Source organism: Cricetulus griseus, chromosome 6 (genome assembly GCF_003668045.3).
Source record: "Cricetulus griseus strain 17A/GY chromosome 6, alternate assembly CriGri-PICRH-1.0, whole genome shotgun sequence".
Classification (NCBI taxonomy): Eukaryota; Metazoa; Chordata; class Mammalia; order Rodentia; family Cricetidae; genus Cricetulus; species Cricetulus griseus.
The window spans coordinates 85,942,059-85,961,971 of record NC_048599.1 but is presented as its reverse complement, the minus strand read 5'-3'; the positions used below and the strand labels follow the sequence as shown (position 1 = coordinate 85,961,971).

Below are 19,913 nucleotides of genomic sequence, written 5' to 3'. Positions count from 1 at the left end.
CCTTCCCTTCCACTGAAAGGGTTGTCAAGCTTGCCTCTATCTGAAAACATGAAGGTTTCCTTTGGCCTTGTTCTTCTGGTGGCTACTTCTGATGCCCTTACTCAGTTTGAGAAGGGGTACCCATAGTCTCTTAACACCTCTCTCATATCCCTGTTTAAGTGTTGGCTTGATAAGCACTACCCTGGATGCAATGCTTGGTAAAAAATTAAAAGGCCCTGGTGGTGCTGGAGATATTGAGCACAAGACCTCCTTGCTCATGTGAGCCAAGCACTCTCCTATTGATCTACGTCTTTATTCAAACCATCCTTGCGGTAGGCCAAAGTCAGAACAATGGCATTCTAACTACTCCTTCCTTGCAACTCAGAATTGTAGAAGTGGGTCATAGCCAGAGAAGTGACATAGGCAGGGCTCGTTGACCTTCTGCTTTAAAATAGCTTTATTTGTATAGCCCAGGCCACATATCCATTACCACATCCTTAGTAGAAGGGATTAAAGCTTACCCCATCAATAAATTAAATGCCCTTCAGCATACCCTCAAAAGCATCTCATGACTAGTGCATAAAACTTTTTTCCCTCTCTGCAGTACACTCAGTGTCTACAAGAGCTTAAGGAGCTCTTACAACAGGAAATCCACAAGAAGTTCAATAACTTTGGACAAGATATGGACTTAGAAGGAAACTGGAGTGACATTCCTTTGTCTGACATTGAGTCCAGGTAACATTTCATTTCAATGAAAATCTGGGATTGGTGACACGTCCTTGATCCCAGTACAGATGCAGGGGGATTGGGAATTGAAGGAAAGCCTGGGTTATATTTACATGACACCCTGTCCTCTTATTTATTTGTTTATCTATCTATCCATCTATCTAATTATTTTTTTCTTGAGCTTTTTTTTTATGTAGCCAAGGATGACCCTGAGCTTTTTTTTTTTTTTAAGTTTTATTTATTATGTATACAACATTTGCTTCCATGTGTATCTGCACACCAGAAGAGGGCATCAGATCTCATAACGGATGGCTGTGAGCCACCATGTGGTTGCTGGGAATTGAACTCAGGACCTCTGGAAGAGCAGCCAGTGCTCTTAACCTCTGAGCCATCTCTCCAGCCCCTATCTAATTATTTTGAGACAAGGTCTTACTGTATCGCCATGGCTGACCTGGATCTCACAGAGATCTGCTTGCCTCTGCTTGATTAAGAGCAGGTCCGTTTCCTGAGACCTTGGCTAGGTATGGAAGCACATGCCTTTAATGCTAGCACTCAGGAGGGAGATGTAAGCAAATCTCTATAGTGAGTTCCAGGAAAGCCAGGGCTACTTAGAGAGACCCTATATTTTAGTTACTTTTCTACTGCTGCAACAAAATACGGTGACCAAGATAACTTAGAGAAGAGTTTTTAATTGAACTTATGGTTTCAGAGGGTTAGAGTCCATGATGGCAGAGCAAAGGCATGCTGGCAGGAACAGCTGAGAGCTCACATCTTTTCTTTGTTTTAGTTTTATATTGTTGTGTTTGAGACAGGGTCTCACTAAATATCTCTGGCTGTCCTGGAACTTACTACATAAACCAGGCTGTCCTTGAACACACAAAGATCCACCTGCCTCTGCCTCCTGAGTGCTAAGATTAAAGGCGTGGGCCACCAACGCCCAGCTCTGAGAGCTCAAATCTTGAGCTGAAAGTAAGAGGCAGAAATGGGCACCGTGAATGGCTCCAGTCTTTTGAAACCTCAAGCCCTCCCACAGTGATACACATCCTCCAAAAAGGCCACATCTCCTAGTTCTTCCCAAACAGTTCCACTAACTGGGGAACATATGAGTCTATGAGGGCCATTCTCATTCAAACCCCCACATCCTGTCTCAAAAAAAAAAAAAGAAAACAAAATGTCTATAATAATGCAAATTAAAGGTGATCGTAATTTAGAACAAAATATTAATTGTGATTGAAGGAAGTGTCAAACTGATTGGATTCTAGATTGTTTTTCAGTCTTACAGTCTTAATGCTCTGAAAAAAGGCAGATTAGCAAACAGAAGTGAGGATGGTGGGGCTTCCCAAGCCCAACTTAGCAACCAGTTGGTCCTTGTCAAATAGTTAGATCCTGTTGTGATCAAAACAGTTAGGTGTCTTGATGGTGAGCCGTTAGCCTCGCAGTGTTTCTCAAGCTTCTCCCATTCAGCTGCACCCACTCCTGCATCCTAAAGTCAGACAGGTGATCCACAGAGGAACTGTTGTGGGCCAGAACAATGGAGAAGACAAGGAAGAAAACAGTCTTTCCACTTCACTACAGGGCTCCTGTAACTCTGAGATTCTAGGTTCTTCTCAAAGAGTTGTCTGTCCAAGAGATCTATACTCACCTACAGGCAATAAAAACACAAACCTGCACCCACAGCTAAACACTGAGCCTTACTCCTGGAATCCAGTTGAAGAGAGGGAGGAGTGATGAGCAAAGGGGTCAAGACCAGGCTGGAGAAACCCACAGAAACAGCTGACCTGAACAAGGGGGAACTCATGGACCCCAGACTGACAGCTGGGAAACCAGCATCGGACCAACCCAGACTCCCTGAAAGTGGGTGTCAGAAAGCCTGGGCCTTCTATGGGGCCTCTGCAGTGGATCAGTATTTATCCCTAGTACACAAATGGACTTTGGGAGCGCACTCCACATAGAGGGATACTCTCTCAGCCTAGACACACAGGGGAGGGCCTAGGCCCTGCTCCAAATGATATGACAGACTTTGAAGATCCCCTAAGGAAGGCCTCACCCTCCCTGGGGAGCAGAAAGGGGATGGGATAAGGAATTGGTGGGGGGCAGGGGAGCAGAGGAGGGAGAGGAAACTGGGATTGACATGTAAAACAAGCTTGTTTCTAATTTAAATTTTTTAAAAAAAGGAAAAAAAAAAAAGAACACAAACCTGGTATCCTAGTCACAACTATAATCATGCCTAGATTCTGGGTGCATTTTGTTGATTAAAGTCTTTAATGTTTTACTTAATTTTTAAAGTTATATTTTTATTTTATATGTATGAATTTTGTTGTTGTTGTTGTTTTGTTTTTCGAGACAGGGTTTTCTCTGTGGCTTGTCCTGGAACTAGCTCTTGTAGACCAGGCTGGTCTCGAACTCACAGAGATCCACCTGCCTCTGCCTCCCGAGTGCTGGGATTAAAGGCGTGATGTATGAATTTTTTGCCTGCACATATGCATGTGTATCACATGTGTGCCTGGGGCCCACAGAGATGAGAAAAGGGCATCAGATCCCTTAGACCTGCATGTAGAGGTGTTGCGGGCTCCAGGTGGGTGCTGGGAACTGAGCAGGGGTCCTCCAGAACAGCCAGTGCTCTTTTTTATTATTATTTTATTCTTTTATTAGTTCAAATTAGGAACAAGCTTGCTGCACATGTCAATCCCTTCTCCCTCTCCCTCCCCTCCCTCCCAACATCCCACCTGCCCCTAGCCATCCCCCCTCCACTCCCCAGGCAGGGTAAGGCCCTCAAAAGGGGCCCCCAAAGTCCACCACATCATCCTGGGCCAGGCCTAGGCCCTTCCCCACGTGTCCACAGCCAGTACTCTCAATCCTTGAGCCGTCTCTCTGATGGGACATACATGGTATTCAAACCCACACACCATTCCCTCCCTGCTGAGCCCTCCTTAGTCCCACTAGTATGTTTCTCTTCCAACTTCATGGTTTTCTCTTTTCATGGTGTGCAACTTTCTAGCCAAGGTGCCTCTGATTGCCTTAGTCATTTTTCAAAGGTTTCAGGGCTGGGCTTGGAGCCTTCCGTCTTTGCCAGACAGTTAGAAGGGTGTGGCTGTTCCACCCACTCTAGTTCTGCTGACCCAATCCCACAAATGTTTCTACAGAAGACTTAAACCTCAGCATCAGAGCAGGCAGCGTGTCCTGTTAACTTATTAACCCTTCCATTCTCCCTCAGTCCACTGCACTAGCCTCTATTTTCAGCCTACAAAATGAAATGTCCTGTGCATGTCAGCTCACTGATACATAGAGCCCAGGAGAACCAACGGCAGAGAGAGACAGACTCTGCACTATAGCTGACTCAGCGGGAATGCTGATGTAATCAGCTAAGAATTAGAAGATGCAGTTTGCTAACTTCTATACCACAAAGTCAGATGTCACAAGCCTCCTAGAGGTTCTATCTGTCCATTCTCACAATTGCACATAAAGGCAGCCTAGGAGTGATGAGATTGCTCTGTGTGTGCACACATGATTGACATTTTCTGGGACATGCTACATCTAATGCCTTGGTATCCCATTTGGTAAAGTAGTCTATTATTTCCAAAAGGGACTACAGAGCCTATTACCCAACAGCCTCAGAGCCTCCTACTTCACTGGAGAAGCCTTTGAGAACAGCACATTGGAAATTAGATCACAGGAAATAGGCCTTTCTTCCTGCTCTGCTGTGATGGGACTCTTTGTTGCACACCAAGGGGAGGGAGCAAAATGGAGTGAAGAGCTAGGCAAGTGGTTTGAAATGCTTTTTTCCCCCTGTGAAATTTGAGTTTTGTTCCCAAGATACTTTTTTGTTTTAAATCTAATTTTATTAATTATTATTATTGGGAGTGTGGAAGAACTGAACTCAGGTCATCAGGCATCTTTACCTACTGAACCATTGCACTGGCCCTAAAGACACTTTTTTGGAGCCTCTATTATATACAGTGTAGTTCTAAGTTCTAGTCCACCCTATCCCAGGAAAAGGGAAATGCATGTGATATGATGAAACAAGTTTAACTATCTGAGTCCCTGTCCATCTTAAGTCCTTGCAACAAAGGGCAGAAGAGAGTTTGTGGAGGAAGATTCTAGATTAGTCTATGTGTGCATCCAGAACTTTGAATGTAGAATTGAAGTAATTAAAAACAGTACCTCAGTACCCCAGGACTTGTCATATACTTTACAACTGTAAGGTTTTTCTCTAGTGTGTATTCTTTGATGAACTTGAAGATTTGAGCTTTTGGTAAAGGACTTGCCACATTCTTTACATACTGAGAACTTCCTCATGTGTAATTCCCCAGGGCTGCTATTTCCAAAACATCCTGACATTTCTCTCTGACAAGTACCCTGTGTACACTCTTTTGGGAACGTCTCCTGAAGTGGATAACAAAACGCACCTGGAAGAAATGAAAGGCAATTATTGTCTGATGTTGTGGATTTAGGAAAATTAATAAAGAAACGTACATAAAAGGAAAAAAAAAGAACAGTACCCCAGGGTTCACGATGTAGCTCAATGGCAACCAATCTGCTTGGCATCTGTCAGCCTCTGAGTTCAGACTTAGCATCCCTCCTTCAAACAAACAAGAATTGAAGATTTATTCATTTTTATTTTATTTTATTTTATCTGGATGGGTATTTTGCCTTCATGCATATATGTGTGTCACATGCATGCAGTGACTGTGGGGCTCAAAAGAGGGCATTGGAGTCCTGGAATTTGAGTGGCAGAAAGTTGTGAGCCACCCTGTGGGCCCTGGGAACTGAACTCAGATCCTCTGAAAGAGCAGTCAGTGCGCTTGGTCCCTGAACCGTGTCTCTCATTCCCTCAACCTTTTTTTTCTGTCTTTCTTTTCTTCTTTCTTTATTTTGTGTGTGTTTGTTGTTTGTTCTTTTGAGACAGGTTCTCACAATGTAGATTGACTGGACTGGAACTCACTATGTAAACCAGGCTGGCCTCAAAGTCAGAGAAATCCACGTGCCTCTGCCTCCTGAGTGCTGGGATTTAAAGACACACATTACCACATGCAGCTCATTCTTTCTTTATGGAGACAGGGTTTGACCATGGGCAGCTCGGTTGGCGTCTCACCAACAGCCCTGCTTCCACGCCCCCAGTACTGGCCTGACACCTGTGCACCACCACACCTGACTAAAAGCTCTTGAAGTAATTTTGTGGCATTTACCTTGCTGATTATTTGTCACATTTATTTATTTATTTATATATTCAGCACATTTTCCCAGAGTAACTGGTAGAATCCTGGCTTTGGGGAATTAGTATCAGCTCAGAAGAAATGAAGGAGGAAGTGCCTCTGTCCTCAGGGAAATCACAGTCTCTAGGACAGCACACTGTATGTCCCACGGCCCCTCTCACCCTCTGCCAGGGCGCCTTTGCCCATCTGGTCAGTGTTTGCTTTGCCATACTGATTGTGAACTCCTCCAGCAGAGCCTCTGCTTCCTTAAATAACAGTTCTTTTCTTTTCTTTATTTTGAAAGTCACAGACAGTTTACTGTTCTATAATTAGATAAAGAGAAAAAAGAAAAACCCTCGGGTAGCAGGAATAAGCAAGAGTCTTCCACAGTCTGGCATTTGAGAAAGATATTCAGTTACTGTGCATTTATTTCCATTATTTTTCCATGGCAGGACAGCGACTTGGGAATTTGCATGCCTGAAGCCAGGCTACTCTTTTTTTTTTTTTTTTTTTTTTTTTTTTTTTTTTTTCTGAGACAGGGTTTCTCTGTGGCTTTGGAGGCTGTCCTGGAACTAGCTCTTGTAGACTAGGCTGGTCTCGAACTCACAGAGATCTGCCTGCCTCTGCCTCCCGAGTGCTGGGACTAAAGGCGTGTGCCACCACTGCCTGGCTAAGCCAGGTTACTCTTATGTTCCATAACTATGTTATTTGCAGGACAAACAATATTTGTACTAGGTTATCATCAAGAATCTTCATGAAGGAAAGATGGTGGCTTGCATTATTATTATTATTGGCTTTTTTTAAAGACAGGGTTTCTCTGTGTAGTTCTGGCTGTCCTGAAACTCACTTTGTAGACCAGGCTGGCCTAAAATAATAGTTCTTTCCTGTCTTCTTCTCATTTAGTTCTTTCCTGTCTTCTTCTCATTTTTTCTTAGCACCAGTGGCTCTGATAGCTCCCTCTCGGATGGTCTTCCTGCCCACCTACTGAACATAGCAGATGAGGTAAGAGTTCACTGATTCTTGTACACACCCAAAACATTGAAACTTAAAAATAAAAAACAAAAAACAAAACCAGAAACACCATAATGCTAGATAATTGGGAAAATGTTCCCACAATCCTAGAATCTACAAGAACTATAGCACTAGCCCCAGGACACAGCTCAGAAAGAAAGCAATTTCCTAGTAGGAGTGAATTCCTTCTTTCAGTCACCAGTAACTCAAAAAGAAAATTGCAATAGTGCCCTAGCTACCTCAAGTTTGTCACTGTGTCCTTTATATGCTTCTTGCTTAATGCTGGAGCTTCTTTTTTTTTTTTTAAAGATTGTATTTATTTATTATGTATACAGTCTTCTGCCTGCATGCAGGCAGAGGGCACCAGATATCATTCAAGGCGGTTGTGAGCCACCATGTGGTTTCTGGGAATTGAACTCAGGACCTCTGGTAGAGCAGTTGGTGCTCTTAACCACTGAGCCATCTCTCCAGCCCCTGGAGCTTCTTTATGGTAACACCATGGTAAATATTTTAACCACGTGTCAGTGACCAGAGTCATCTGAACCTGACCTGGTCATTATGAGTTATCTGGTTTTATGTTGTCAATCACATGCATTTGGCGATTGATGCAGGTGCACCTTTGGTAGCTGTTGGTCCAGGTGCCCCTTTGGTAGCTGTTGGTCCAGGTGCCCTTTGGTAGCTGTTGGTCCAGGTGCCCTTTGGTAGCAATCTGTATTTGTGGGAGTCAAGCATGTTAAATAGGCAGCTGCTGGAAAGAAGGTGGCTGAACTGTTGGCTCCTTCTCCACGCCAATAAATAAGGACCACATGCCAGGCTACTGTGTGTCTGCTGTTAGGCCAAGACTGCCTCATGACGATGAGTGTAACTCTGCAAGCCCCTCTGATCAGTTCCTCTGTAACTTCTGGAACAGGTGAATCAGAAGATGATATTAAAGAAGCAAAAAAAGAAGAGACTCCAGACTAGAAAACAGAGAAACGAGCAGTACCAGAAGAATTATTTGATGCGGGAGTTAAAGTTGACAGAGAACAATACCCCAGTAAGCAATCTCCACTGCCCCCTTCTGTTGTCTGTCCTTCCTGTTCCACAGATGAAGAGGAGGCAGGGCTAGAGGGTATGCTCAGCTAGAAGGGGTGGTGGGAAGAGGGGTGCTTTCTTTTTGAGGTCAGAGCCCTTCCTCAGGTCCTCTGAATGTGTCTGAGCAGTTTTCAGCCTCACCCTCCTGGTCCTCACCTACACTCTGCTCAGGCCCAGCGGGTACAGCTTTTGACTAAAACTGAATTCCCACAGGAAAGAGGTGGAGTTGGAGTGTGTTAGCTGGAGCTCAGCTTTAGAGTGGCTGGGTGGCTGAGCTGAGGGATTCAAGCTTTCAAGAACATTTCACTGTTGGGTGAATTGTGTAGAGAAGGAATGATAGACTGAAAAACCTTTCACTCAATCTTTGTAGGGAAGGGCAAGATTTGCTTCTACTCTGCAAAAGCAGCCTACTTTTTTGAAAAATCCTGAGAATTCTAGTTCTTCAATAATGAGAAATGAAAAGCCAAGGCTCAATGAGGTAGTATTTTTGCTTGACTCTTTGTCACAGATTCTCTGATTTCTCCAATTAGCACATCAGTTCCACCAGGTGAAAGATGCAGTAGCCATTGTGTTACCTGGAGGTAAAGATGATGCTAACATTGCTTTGGATTAAAAACTGAAATCTTATATCAAATGTTGATGATTTGTGGTTTTATATCAAGACCATAAGAGGATGCTGCTTTACTTATCCATACAAGCATTCATACACACATCCACACATTAACTGTAACTTGTACCTACTCTGTGACAGGCCCTTTACTGGACACAAGATACTGTCCTTTCCCCAGAGACCTCAGAACCTGGTGGGACTTCCAACAAGTCAGCAGGAATTGTGTTGCAGAGAAAGGCACACGGAGAAGAGGCAGGTGGACAGTTTTCAGTACTTTGGAATATTACAGATGAAATCCTTGATTCTCACTGGATATGTTGGCACACACCTATAATCCCAGCATTTGAGAAGTAGAAGCAAGGGAACCAATGAGTTCTACATGAGAAAACGGAAAAAACAGTAGATTTCAGAGAATGTATATAGTTCTATGGTAGGAAACTTGCCTAGTATGTGCAAGGCCCTGAGTTCAATTCTCAGCATTGCTTTAAAAGTTGTTCTTTGAACCAGGCTTAGTGACATAGGCCTGTAATATCAGTTCCTGAAGAGACTAAGACTTCAAGTTCAAGGCAACTCTGGGTAACTTAGAAAGACCCTTCTAACTATAGAGAAAAGGGTCCTGGAAAGATGGCTCAGCAGTTCAGAGTGCTTGCTGTTCTTACAGAGATTCAGTTCCCAGCATCCCACATCAAGCATCTCATAAACATCTATGGCTCCAGAGGATCTAATGCCCTCTTCTGGCCTCCTCAGGCACCTGTATGTACATGGTACACATTTATACAGATATAGATTACAATTGAGCTTTTTTTTTTTTTTTTTTTTTGGTTTTTCGAGACAGGGTTTCTCTGTGGCTTTGGAGGCTGACCTGGAATTAGCTCTTGTAGACCAAGCTGGTCTCAAACTCACAGAGATCCACCTGCTGGGACTAAAGGTGTGTGCCACCACCACCCAGCTGAGCTAATATTTTTATAGCTAATATACATAAATATGTATATATATTTATATATGTATATTTAAGTCAGGCAGTGGTAGCACAGGCCTTTAATCCCAGCACTTGGGAGGCAGAGGCAGGCAGATCTCTGTGAGTTCAAGGCCAGCCTGGTTTACAAAGATACACAGAAAAGCCCTGTCTAGAAAAAAAAATAATGATACAAAATGATCTTCAGGCAAGGGTTGGGGAGATGGTTCAGTTGGTGAAGTGCATGTGTGGGAGCATGAATCTGTAGCCCCCCACATAAAGCCTGACATGGTAGTTCACTGTAATCTAAGTGGAAGAGGCAGACAGGAAGATCCCAGGGCCTTGCTGGCTGGCCAGTCTAGTGAATTGATGAGCTCCAGGTTTAGTATGAAACTCCACATCCTATGACCACACAAACTAACATACACATATACTATACACATAACACATAAACAACAATACCTTCAGGCTGTATGTTTAAGTGCACATAAGAAAATTAATAAGCTGGGCGTTGGTGGCGCAGGCCTTTAATCCCAACGCTCAGCAGACAGAGGCAGGTGGATCTCTGTGAGTTCAAGGCCAGCCTGGTCTCCAGGCGAGTGCCAGGATAGGCTCCAAAGCTACACAGAGAAACCCTGTCTTGAAAAAAAAAAAGAAAATTAATAAATTTCATATTTACACTGGGATTCCATCTCTAAGATATCTCATTATGTATATGTACATATCCCAAAATTAGAAAAATTAATCTGAAATCTAAAACACTTGTGTTCCTAAGCATTTCTGAGAACTCTCTATTGTGTGAGCTACTCAGCCAGGAACTTAGTTTCTGATCTGCAACAACAGAGGTGCAGAAACCTTCAGCCTATGTTGGCTTTAGTTCTAGATGGGAAACTAAAAAGTACCTGGCATGTTGTGGGCACTGAATAAACATTAGTTCTCTTCTGAGTTGTTACTCATGTGTGCTTTGCCTTCCTTTTGTGTTGTATTATCCCCATGGGTCAACCTGCATGAACGAAAATCACAGGACTAATGTGTATTCAATATAACTACAGTGTTCACAAGGAAAACTTAGCGAGGATGTATTCATTTATTTTAGACACAATTAAGTGGAAGAGACAAAGGCACCTCCCTGGATCCACCATTGACCAGCCTGGTTCTACCTAAGAATAAAGAAATAATTCAGGTACTTCACCTCGTTTATACATACACATATCAACAGTTAATTTTAGTTAATTTTCTTGCTTGTTTGTTTTTATATGCATGTTTAATTTGTTTTGTTTGAGACAGGTTTAGGCCCTGCTAGCCTAAAACTTGTTATGCAGACCTGGCTGGTCTCATAGACTTGTGACCATCTTCCTGCTTCTGCCTCCCAACTGCTAAAATTATAGGTATGTACCACCACATCCGACTTAATTAATTTTCATGTATATTGTGATTTGGATGATTGATGCTACTGTCCACTCAGACCCATTCTGCCCAGATGAACATCGAAGGTAGTTTGTATCCTCAGGCTCAAACCACCTGGTCACTCTGGAGCACAGCTCCCAAGATAGGACAGGGATAGAGAAGGCCCACCCAGAGCTAAAATCTGGATATCAAGAATTTAATTTCAGTAAGTGTCTATTAGGCTGCCATCATTTTGTAGTTCCGTGGCAGTATGTCAACTGATACTTGGTATATAATGTTAGTACATGGACTGTCACAGTTGGCAGAGGTATATGCCTCACGGCTAGAATTAGCAATGATTACCCAAAACTGAAGTGTGTGAATGACTTGTCCATCTTACGATGCTATCACAAAATGTTGGCGCCTAGGCAATTTTTGTTTTATTTTGTTTTTCAAGTCAGAGTTTCTCTGTATAGTCCTGGCTGTCCTGAAACTCACTTTGTAGGCCAGGCTGGCCTTGAACTCACAGAGATCCTCCTGCCTCTGCCTTCTGGGAGCTGGGATTAAAGGTGCATGCCACCATGCCCGGCTACCATCTAGGTTATTTATAAAGGGAAGATATTTACTTAGCTCATGTTTCTAGAGATTGGAGTCTAAGATGAGCCCCATGTAGTGAGTGCCTTGTGCTACATCATACTCTGCTAGAAGAATAAGAGGATAGGTAGGTTATGTGCAGAAGAATCAGACTCAAGGAACAGCCTCTTTGATTGATTGTTTGCTTGTTTGTTATTTGAGGCAGGGTCTCTCTACATAGCCCTGGCTGTCCCAGAACTTATTCTGTAAACCAAGATGACCCAGAGTTCTGCCTACCTCTGCCTCCCAAGAGCTGAGATTAAAGGTATGGGTCACCATGCCTGGCATACCAGCCTCACTTCATAACTTCTTTTTCAGCAATTAGTCTAGTCCCACAAAATAGCCCAGCTCTGCAAGAATTAAAATCCTGCCGGGCAGTGGTGGTGCAAGCCTTTAACCCCAGCATTCGGGAGACAGAGGCAGGTAGATCTCTGTAAGTTTGAGGCCAGCCTAGTCTACAGAGCTAGTTCTAGGGCAGCTAGGACTGTTACACAGAATCCCTGTCTTGAAACAACAACAACAACAAAAATTAAAATCCTGAATGAGCTCTTAAGGTCCCACTTCCCAACACCACCACAGTAAGATTAAGGGGGGAACAGGCATGTTCAAAGCATAGCAGTAAGCTTTTGCTTTTCAAAAACAATAGAATTAATTTTAACGTGTTGTTCTATCAGCGTGTCTCACACAAATTTGCACTTCCACATTCTTTCCTTAGGAATAGCAACAGCTAATGAATTTCCCTTTTAAACAGCCCTGTGTTAGCTGAGTGTGACAGGGCACACCTGTAATTCTAGCCATTTGGGAGGCTAAGGCAACTCTACTAATGAGACCCTGTCTCAAAAGGCAAGAGAAAGGTGGCTTAGGCTTTATACAGCCTTGGGTATGACAGGAGGATATTCCTCCATGTATCGGGTAGAACAGAGTTTGAAAACACTGCACTAACTTAAGTAAATTGATATTTTACAAGTCTTTTCATAGGTTGATTCTTGTGTAGATACTCTCATTTGCCTATCTGAGTCTTCTGGAGAACCTGTAAGTGTGAGACTCCTAAAGATAGGGTCCCCAAAGGAGAGGGACAAGACGTAAATTACCACAGAGTAGGACCCACTGAAGAGCAAGGCTAAGAGAAGTTTAAATGCAACTGGAGGTTGAGGCAGAAGGATCACATGCTTGGGGCCAGGCAGTGCATTTGAGACTAGCCAGGACCACATAGCAAGTCCTTGTTTCAAAAATAATAATCACCAGGCGTTGGTGGCACACGCCTTTAACCCCAGCACTTGGGAGGCAGAGGCAAGCGGACCTCTGTGAGTTTGAGATCAGCCTGGTCTACAAGAGCTAGTTCCAGGATAGGTTCCAAAGCCACAGAGAAACCCTGTCTCAAAAAAAAAAAAAAAAAAATCATGGAAGCTGGGTGTAGTGGCGCAGGCTTTTAGTCCCAGCAACTGGGAGGCAGACATGGGTGGATCTCTGTGAGTTAGAGGACAGCCTAGTCTACCTAGTGAGTTCCAGGACAGCCAGGTCTATGTAGAGAGACTCTGTCTCAAAAAACAAAAATAAATAAATAAATAAATAAATAAATAAATAAATAAACCCAAAATTTAATAATAACAGTTATGGAGTAGAGAGATGGCTCAACAGTTAAGAGCATTTGGAGCTCTTCTGAGGGCCTGGGTTCTGTTCCCAGCACCCATATGGTGCCTCATTGCATCCACTCCAGGGCATCTGACACCTTCTGTGCACATACAAACACGTAATAAAAACACTCGTTTTATTTTTTATTATGTAAAATATTTTATTACAGATAAAATAATATTATCTTTTTGAAACTAACTAATAAAGTCAAACTAAAGAAAGTTGTAACAGACTAGTAAGTGATGAGCTTATCCTTGTTCTTCATTCAACATCCATGGCTTCAAGCCTACAGGCGACAGAGCCTAATATACAACTAAAACCCGCTGATTAGCCTGTAACATGAAAGTCAGCCCTGTTAATGCCAGTGAGCTGGATGGATGCCAGGCAGCCCTTTATCATTACTTCATCCTCTTGAGTTTTCCTGTGGAGTCTTTTCTACTGGGAATGCAGTTTAACCGCCAGAGCATGTCAGTAAGCACAGCTGGAAATGCGGGGCAACCATTTCGACATGCTAAGTTTCTCTTCCTTTGTGCAGTGTTGGTAGACAGCTTATAAAAAAAGTCTTTCCACTTCCTGGATCCACTAAAATGTTGCCCATAGACCTCTACTTGGCTGAGAAACCTGACCAAGTGATTGATTCATCTCTGCCCTGTAACATTGTTGACTATTTTGGTATTTGGGGAGGAAATGTCTAAAAAGACCAACGTCAACCCTAAGTATAACTTAGAAATTGCAACAGAAAGTGAATTCAACTCTTTTATCTCCTTTGTGCAGAGTAAGAAGCCAGGCTTTACAACATCATGCTCTCCAAAGAGAAGCACAAACTCCAGCCTAGGGCCATCTCCAGATGTCAAGCCAAACTGGCCTAGGACTAGATACCCTGCCACGAGGAAAGACCGCACCACCATGGTGGTGTACCCATCCTTGCACATATACACATACCCATAGGTGTGCTTTTGCTGTGACACACAGGTGCTTCCTCCAAAGGTTTTGGGTAGTTTTACTGGTTTTTGTTTTGTTTTATATGCTATGTTGGGAACCAAACCTAGGGCACTGAACACACTAGGCAAGTGGTTTACCACTGAGCTTCGTCTCCAGCTCCCTTGAAAGGGTTATGGGTTGTGTACATTTTATAAGAGGAAGGCTATAAATGTAATGGAAACTCTGTTTATGCTGTACCGTGTTGTACATTCACCACACACTGACCTGCACTTGTGTACATATTGGCAGATTCATATCTCATGAATTTAGTAATTTTATCCTGATAAGATTATATTTTGATGTATAGAAAAGCTTTTATTGAAAGTTGAAGCATATACTCATAAAAAGACAGCACATGTATACCTCATTTTAAACGAATAGATGTTCCCTCTAAAGTTAGATGCAAATCAGTTTTTAAAAGATGAAACTATTTTTAAATGTGTTTTGGGAATGTGCCATATAAAAAGTCTATGTCAAACTTTCCAAACAGTAAATGACCAGTCAGTCGTGTTATCAGGTTTGCTCAAAATGAGGTGTTTCTACATAGAAAAAAATTACATGTATTACTCATAATTTAATGTTGCATATATTAGGTTCAACAAGGTTGTGTAAATTTTTAAGTCAACAATTAAAATTCTTTCTCTCTGTTATTTGTTCCTTGACTGTTTTACTACATAATCTTATGTGAACAGATTTATTCATCAGCCATTCATTTTCTGTGATTCCTCATGAATATCAGTCTTCCAACTACACGTCATGTCGGAATTCAGAGTCACATTAAAGAAGAGTCATTCAAATAGGCATGGGGGCTCATGCCTATAATCCTAACACATGGGAGGCAGAAACCATGAGTTCAAGGCCAGTCTGCTCTACATCCCAAGTTCTAGGCCAGCCAGGGTTATAAAATATATCTTGTACATAAAAAGAGGATGGGGACATTAGCAGGATGGTCTCAGTGTTGGGAAAACTCCTGATTCCAGGCTTGGTAGAGCTAAACTTAGATTTGAATTCACCCATGAAACATTCAAATCAAAGCTAAAGACATAAATGTGATAAATGTGAAATAAAACTGTGAACCTTCATTTTAACATTGATCTAACTTCCTAGATTGGATCAATATATACTTAGGTGGTATTGAAAATGGTAAACTACTTAATTTAAATCTCAAAATTTAAATTACAAGGTTTACATCAAAACCAACATTTCACAAATGCATTTTTAAGGTATCATAAGGAGTAGTTGAAGCAGTAAATGGTAATTGCTAATTTAGAGGTGGGATTTTTATTGGTATATGAGAATTTCACTTAAACTTGTGGGTGTTTTTTATAAAGCAGATCTCACAAGTTTTGAAACTTTGTTACCTTTAATATTTCTTCTAGAGAATAGGTGGTTTTTTATCCATAATAAAAGAAAAATTCTACAGAATTGCTGCTTCAATCTAGTCCCATTTGAGAAAACATATTAATAACTGGATGAATTATCACCCTGAAAACTTATTTATTGCATTAAACTTAACTCGGTCTTGATAAAGCACTCCAGAAGTTTTTTTGTTTTTGTTTTTTTACTACAGTTTTTATAAAACTGCCACTGCTTCTAATGCATTTTGTTTTAAGAGAAAGAGAATAATTTTCAAAATGTCTACTGTGTCTTAAGGGAAGTAAGAAGGCACTCTGTAAGACCACCAAGGTGTGTTCAGATTCTCAATGTAAGATCTTGAGGCCTTGAATGTAAGATCTACACTGTTAAACTGCAGCTGCTCCTCAGTGCAGTGTGCAGCCTGCGTCCACCCAGAGTGGCCGTAACCATTTTGACATGTAATCGATAATGACCACTGAAAAATAAACCAAACAACCAGACTATTATCGTTAACCTTTGTAAATGATTTCCATGAAACTTTTCAGTTCTTCCTAAAGGCTGATATGCTTCAATTTGAAAACAATGTTGATTTTGAGTGGACAGAAGTAAGCTAACCAACTACCATTATGTTTTTTTTTAAATAACATTAATAATTCAAGATCTTTTCTTAAAGATTTATTTATTTATTTATTTATTTATTTATTTATTTATTTATTTATTTATTATGTATACAGTCTGCATGTGTCCCTGAAGGCCAGAAGAGGGCACCAGATCTCATTACAGATGGCTGCGAGCCATCATGTAGTTGCTGGGAATTGAACTCAGGACCTCTGGAAGAGCAGCCAGTGCTCTTAACCTCTGAGCCATCTCTCCAGCCCCTGCCATTATGTTTTAAACTAAGGAATACACCTTTCAATAAAGTTATTGAAATGCAAAAAAAAAAAAAAAAAGGGTGAGGAATTCTCCAAGCTAGGTAAGGCAGCTCATGTGTAACTCTAGCACTTGAGACAGGAGAATTGCTGTGAGTTACTGAGTTATAGAGTGAGATTCAGTCTCAAAAGTAAAAAGGGATCTAGGCAGTGGTGACACATGCCTTTAATTCCAGCACTCTGGAGGCAGAGACAAGCACAGGCAGGTGGATCTCAGAGTTCAAGGCCAGCTTGGTCTACAGAGCAAGTTCCAGGACAGCCAGGGCTGTCTTGAAAAACAAAGCAAAACAAAACAAAAAATAAAAAGGAGGATGAGAAGGAGAGGAAGAGAAGGAAGATGAAGAGGAAGAGGAGGAAATAGAAGTAGAGAGGATTACTTCTATTTATGCCAACTTCTATTTAGGCCAACTTCTTTTACTTTTCTTTTATCTTGACACATTAGATTGAAAGTTTTCTAGCATAGTGTACATGTGGAAGTCAGAGGACAATTTGTGAGAATTGGTCTTCTCTTACCACGTAGGTCCTAGAAATCAAACTCAGGCTTTCAGGCTTGGCAATAGGTGCCCTTAAACCACTGGTGAGCCATCTCACCAGCCCCCTTTTCTGGTCTTGGAGAGAGAGGTGATGTGATCACAGCTCTCACTTGTCTTCACTTTGTTGTTTTGTTTTGCTTTTTGTTTTTAAGACAGAATCTCGTGGAGCTCAGGCTGTATTCAAACTCACTGTGTAGCTGAGGGTGACCTTTGACTCCTGATCCTCCTTCCTCCATCTCCCAGATATTGGGATAACAAGCATGGCCCACTCTGTCTGGCCTGACCACAGCTCTTGAAAATGCTATAACAAATACAAACATGTAAGACAATGACTGGAAGCAGCACTCAGGTTTGTGCTGGACAGTAACTCTGCTGAGAGAATAGAACTCTGGAGATACAGAAGCTGTGTGAGAACAGAAATTCCAGGTGATTTTTTTTCTCCATTTGGCATTTGTCCTAATTTGCTTTCTCTTGCTGTGATAAGTACCAGGACCAAAAGCAACTTGGGGAGGAAAGGGTTTATTTGATGTATAAGTCCCCATCATAGTCCAACATGGAGGGAGTTGGGGCAGGAGCAAAAGCAGAAACCTGGATGCAAGAACTGAAACAGAGGCCATGCAGGAATGCTGCCACTGGCTTGTTCCCTGTGGTTTGCTCACCTTGTTCTATATAATGCAAAACAACAGGCTCTTGAGTGGCACCACCCACAGTGGGCTGGGGCTTCCCACATCAATCATTAGTCAAGAACATGCCCCACAGACTTGCCTATGGATCAGTCTCATGGATGCATTTTCTCTTATGGATGCAGTTCTATCTTCCCATATGACTCTAACTTATGTCAAGTTGACAAAAAAAAAAAAAAAAAAAAACAGTACAGCATGGAAAATACAGCAATTTGAGTTGAGCATAGTGCATGCCTGTAATCCCAGCACTCTAGAGGCTGATATAGGAGGATAACAAGTGTAAGACCAGTCTAGATTATTTATCAAATCTGAAAATTCAGAAGCTTTTATAATCACTAACTGTAGTTATGTTGCCAAAAAATTCTGTCAAAGCCATCCTAGTCCATTTTCTGATGCTGTAACTGAGTGCAGAAGATGGGTAGTTGATGGATAAAGGGCAATGATTTTGAGGGTCTTATGCAGTTTAAACAGGCCTGGAATTCACTGTATAGCAAGAAAAACTTTGAACTTCTGGTCCTTGTGCCTCTACCTTGGGAGTTCTGGGATTACACAGGAGCCACCATGCCTATCAGAAAATACTTTCTCATGATTAGGGAGTCTGTGGTGTCCCAAGGGAAAGCAGCCACTTGTAATGACAAACCCTTTGCTGAGGCCACAGTGAGTCCCGAGGCAATAGAAATTTTCACATCATGGCACAGAACAGGGGTGCAGGGAGATCTTGGTCTTCTTACAAAGCCACTCCTTGCTAATCAACTCATTAATCTACGAATCCATCCACTCTCCAGACCCAATCCCCTGCCAAAGTCACACCTCCAAATACCACCAACACTGCCACACTGGACCCAACTTTCCAACACATACATGAGACTCGGTGGGAAAATGCCAAACACGATGCTCTTTGCAGAAATAGAAATGTTAACTTCAGGCTTTCCAAGCTGTTCTCACACTAATTCTGGCTCCATTATCTAGAATAGCAGAGTTGTTTCCAGGTCAGAAACTTAGCACCTTCTTCCCCAGATGCCTTTTCAGCTACCAAGACCACTGTTCCTTTAAAGCGTGAGGACAACTGAGTGTTGTGGTGAAGGCCTGTAGTCCAACCTAGTTCTTGCAATGTGGAGGCAGGAAGACCAAGAGCTGAAGTCCAGCGTCAGCTACATAGCGAGTCCAAGGACACCTAGGCTGCAAGAGATCTGATTTTAAAAAAAAGCCAAGGGGTGGTGGCACATTCCTTTAATCCCTGCACTTGGGAGGCAGAGACAGGTAGATCTCCAAGTTTGAGGCCAGTCTGGTCCACGGAATGAGTGCCAGGACAGCCAGGACTACACAGAGAAACCCTGTCTCGAAAAACAAAACAAACAAAAATCTATTTTAAAAAGTGTATAGGCTCAGTTTAATTGTTTAATTCAACCAGTAGCATTTCTGTCCATTTCTTAGTGGAGTATTCCCATGGAGGCAAACACAGTTCTGTTAATGCTTGCCACACTCCAACATCTTTATACTCTTTTCTTCACCCTGAGGGTGCCTCAGCAAGTACAAAACAGCTTGGGATCTACTTTCCATGGTAAGTAGGTTCTACCTAGGCTCTGTGCAGTTGTCATGTGATCTATACAAAGCAAACTTTCTTGTGAAATCAGGTTCAGAAGGGCATTGTTTTCATGTGTATGTTGTCGGACAAGTCTATAGTGGCAAAGCCTGGTACCCCTCCATACCCTGATTAATGATCATTTAGTGAAGGTCATAAGAAGATCAATGACCCAAGTGTGGTGTTACATGCCTGTAATACTGGATTAGGAGACGGAGATAAGAGAACCATGAACTGGAGGCCAACCTGAGCTATATAAGGAGTTCCAGGGCAGCCATGGCTGCCTAGCAAGACCTTGTCAGAGAGACAGGGGTGGTGTTGGGAGTGTTAGTGAGTGTAAAAGATCACCGAAGAATTCAGAAAAGGGCTCAGAGATAGCTCAGTTGTTATAACACTTGCTTCACAAACATGAGGGTCTGAGGATGGCCGCCAGAAGACTTGTTTTAAAAAAAACATGCCTACACATGCAGGTGCCCACAGCAGCCCAGAGATGAGTGTCATGGAGTGAGTGCCAGGACAGCCATAGGGTCCCCCATGATCACACATGGTTGTGAGCCACCTTGTGGGCGCTGGGAACCAAACCTGGGTCCTCTGGAAGAGCAGCCAGTGCTCTTAACCACTAAGTCATCTCTCCACCTCCCCCAAACCAAT

General features: G+C 42.4%; 1 protein-coding gene across 1 annotated transcript in view; it reads left to right on the top strand.

Moving 5' to 3' along the window:
• Agbl2 (ATP/GTP binding protein like 2) overlaps positions 1-14,164 on the top strand; it is a 44,064-nt gene extending 29,900 nt beyond the window's left edge. Inside the window, exons 12-17 of the mRNA XM_035446966.1 lie at positions 584-714; positions 6,833-6,899; positions 7,819-7,944; positions 8,353-8,460; positions 10,644-10,730; positions 13,973-14,164. Of these exons, the coding sequence (XP_035302857.1) occupies positions 584-714; positions 6,833-6,899; positions 7,819-7,944; positions 8,353-8,460; positions 10,644-10,730; positions 13,973-14,146 (693 nt within the window). The 3' untranslated portion in view covers positions 14,147-14,164. The remainder of the gene's footprint in view (positions 1-583; positions 715-6,832; positions 6,900-7,818; positions 7,945-8,352; positions 8,461-10,643; positions 10,731-13,972) is intronic.
• Positions 14,165-19,913: the final 5,749 nt, after the last annotated feature.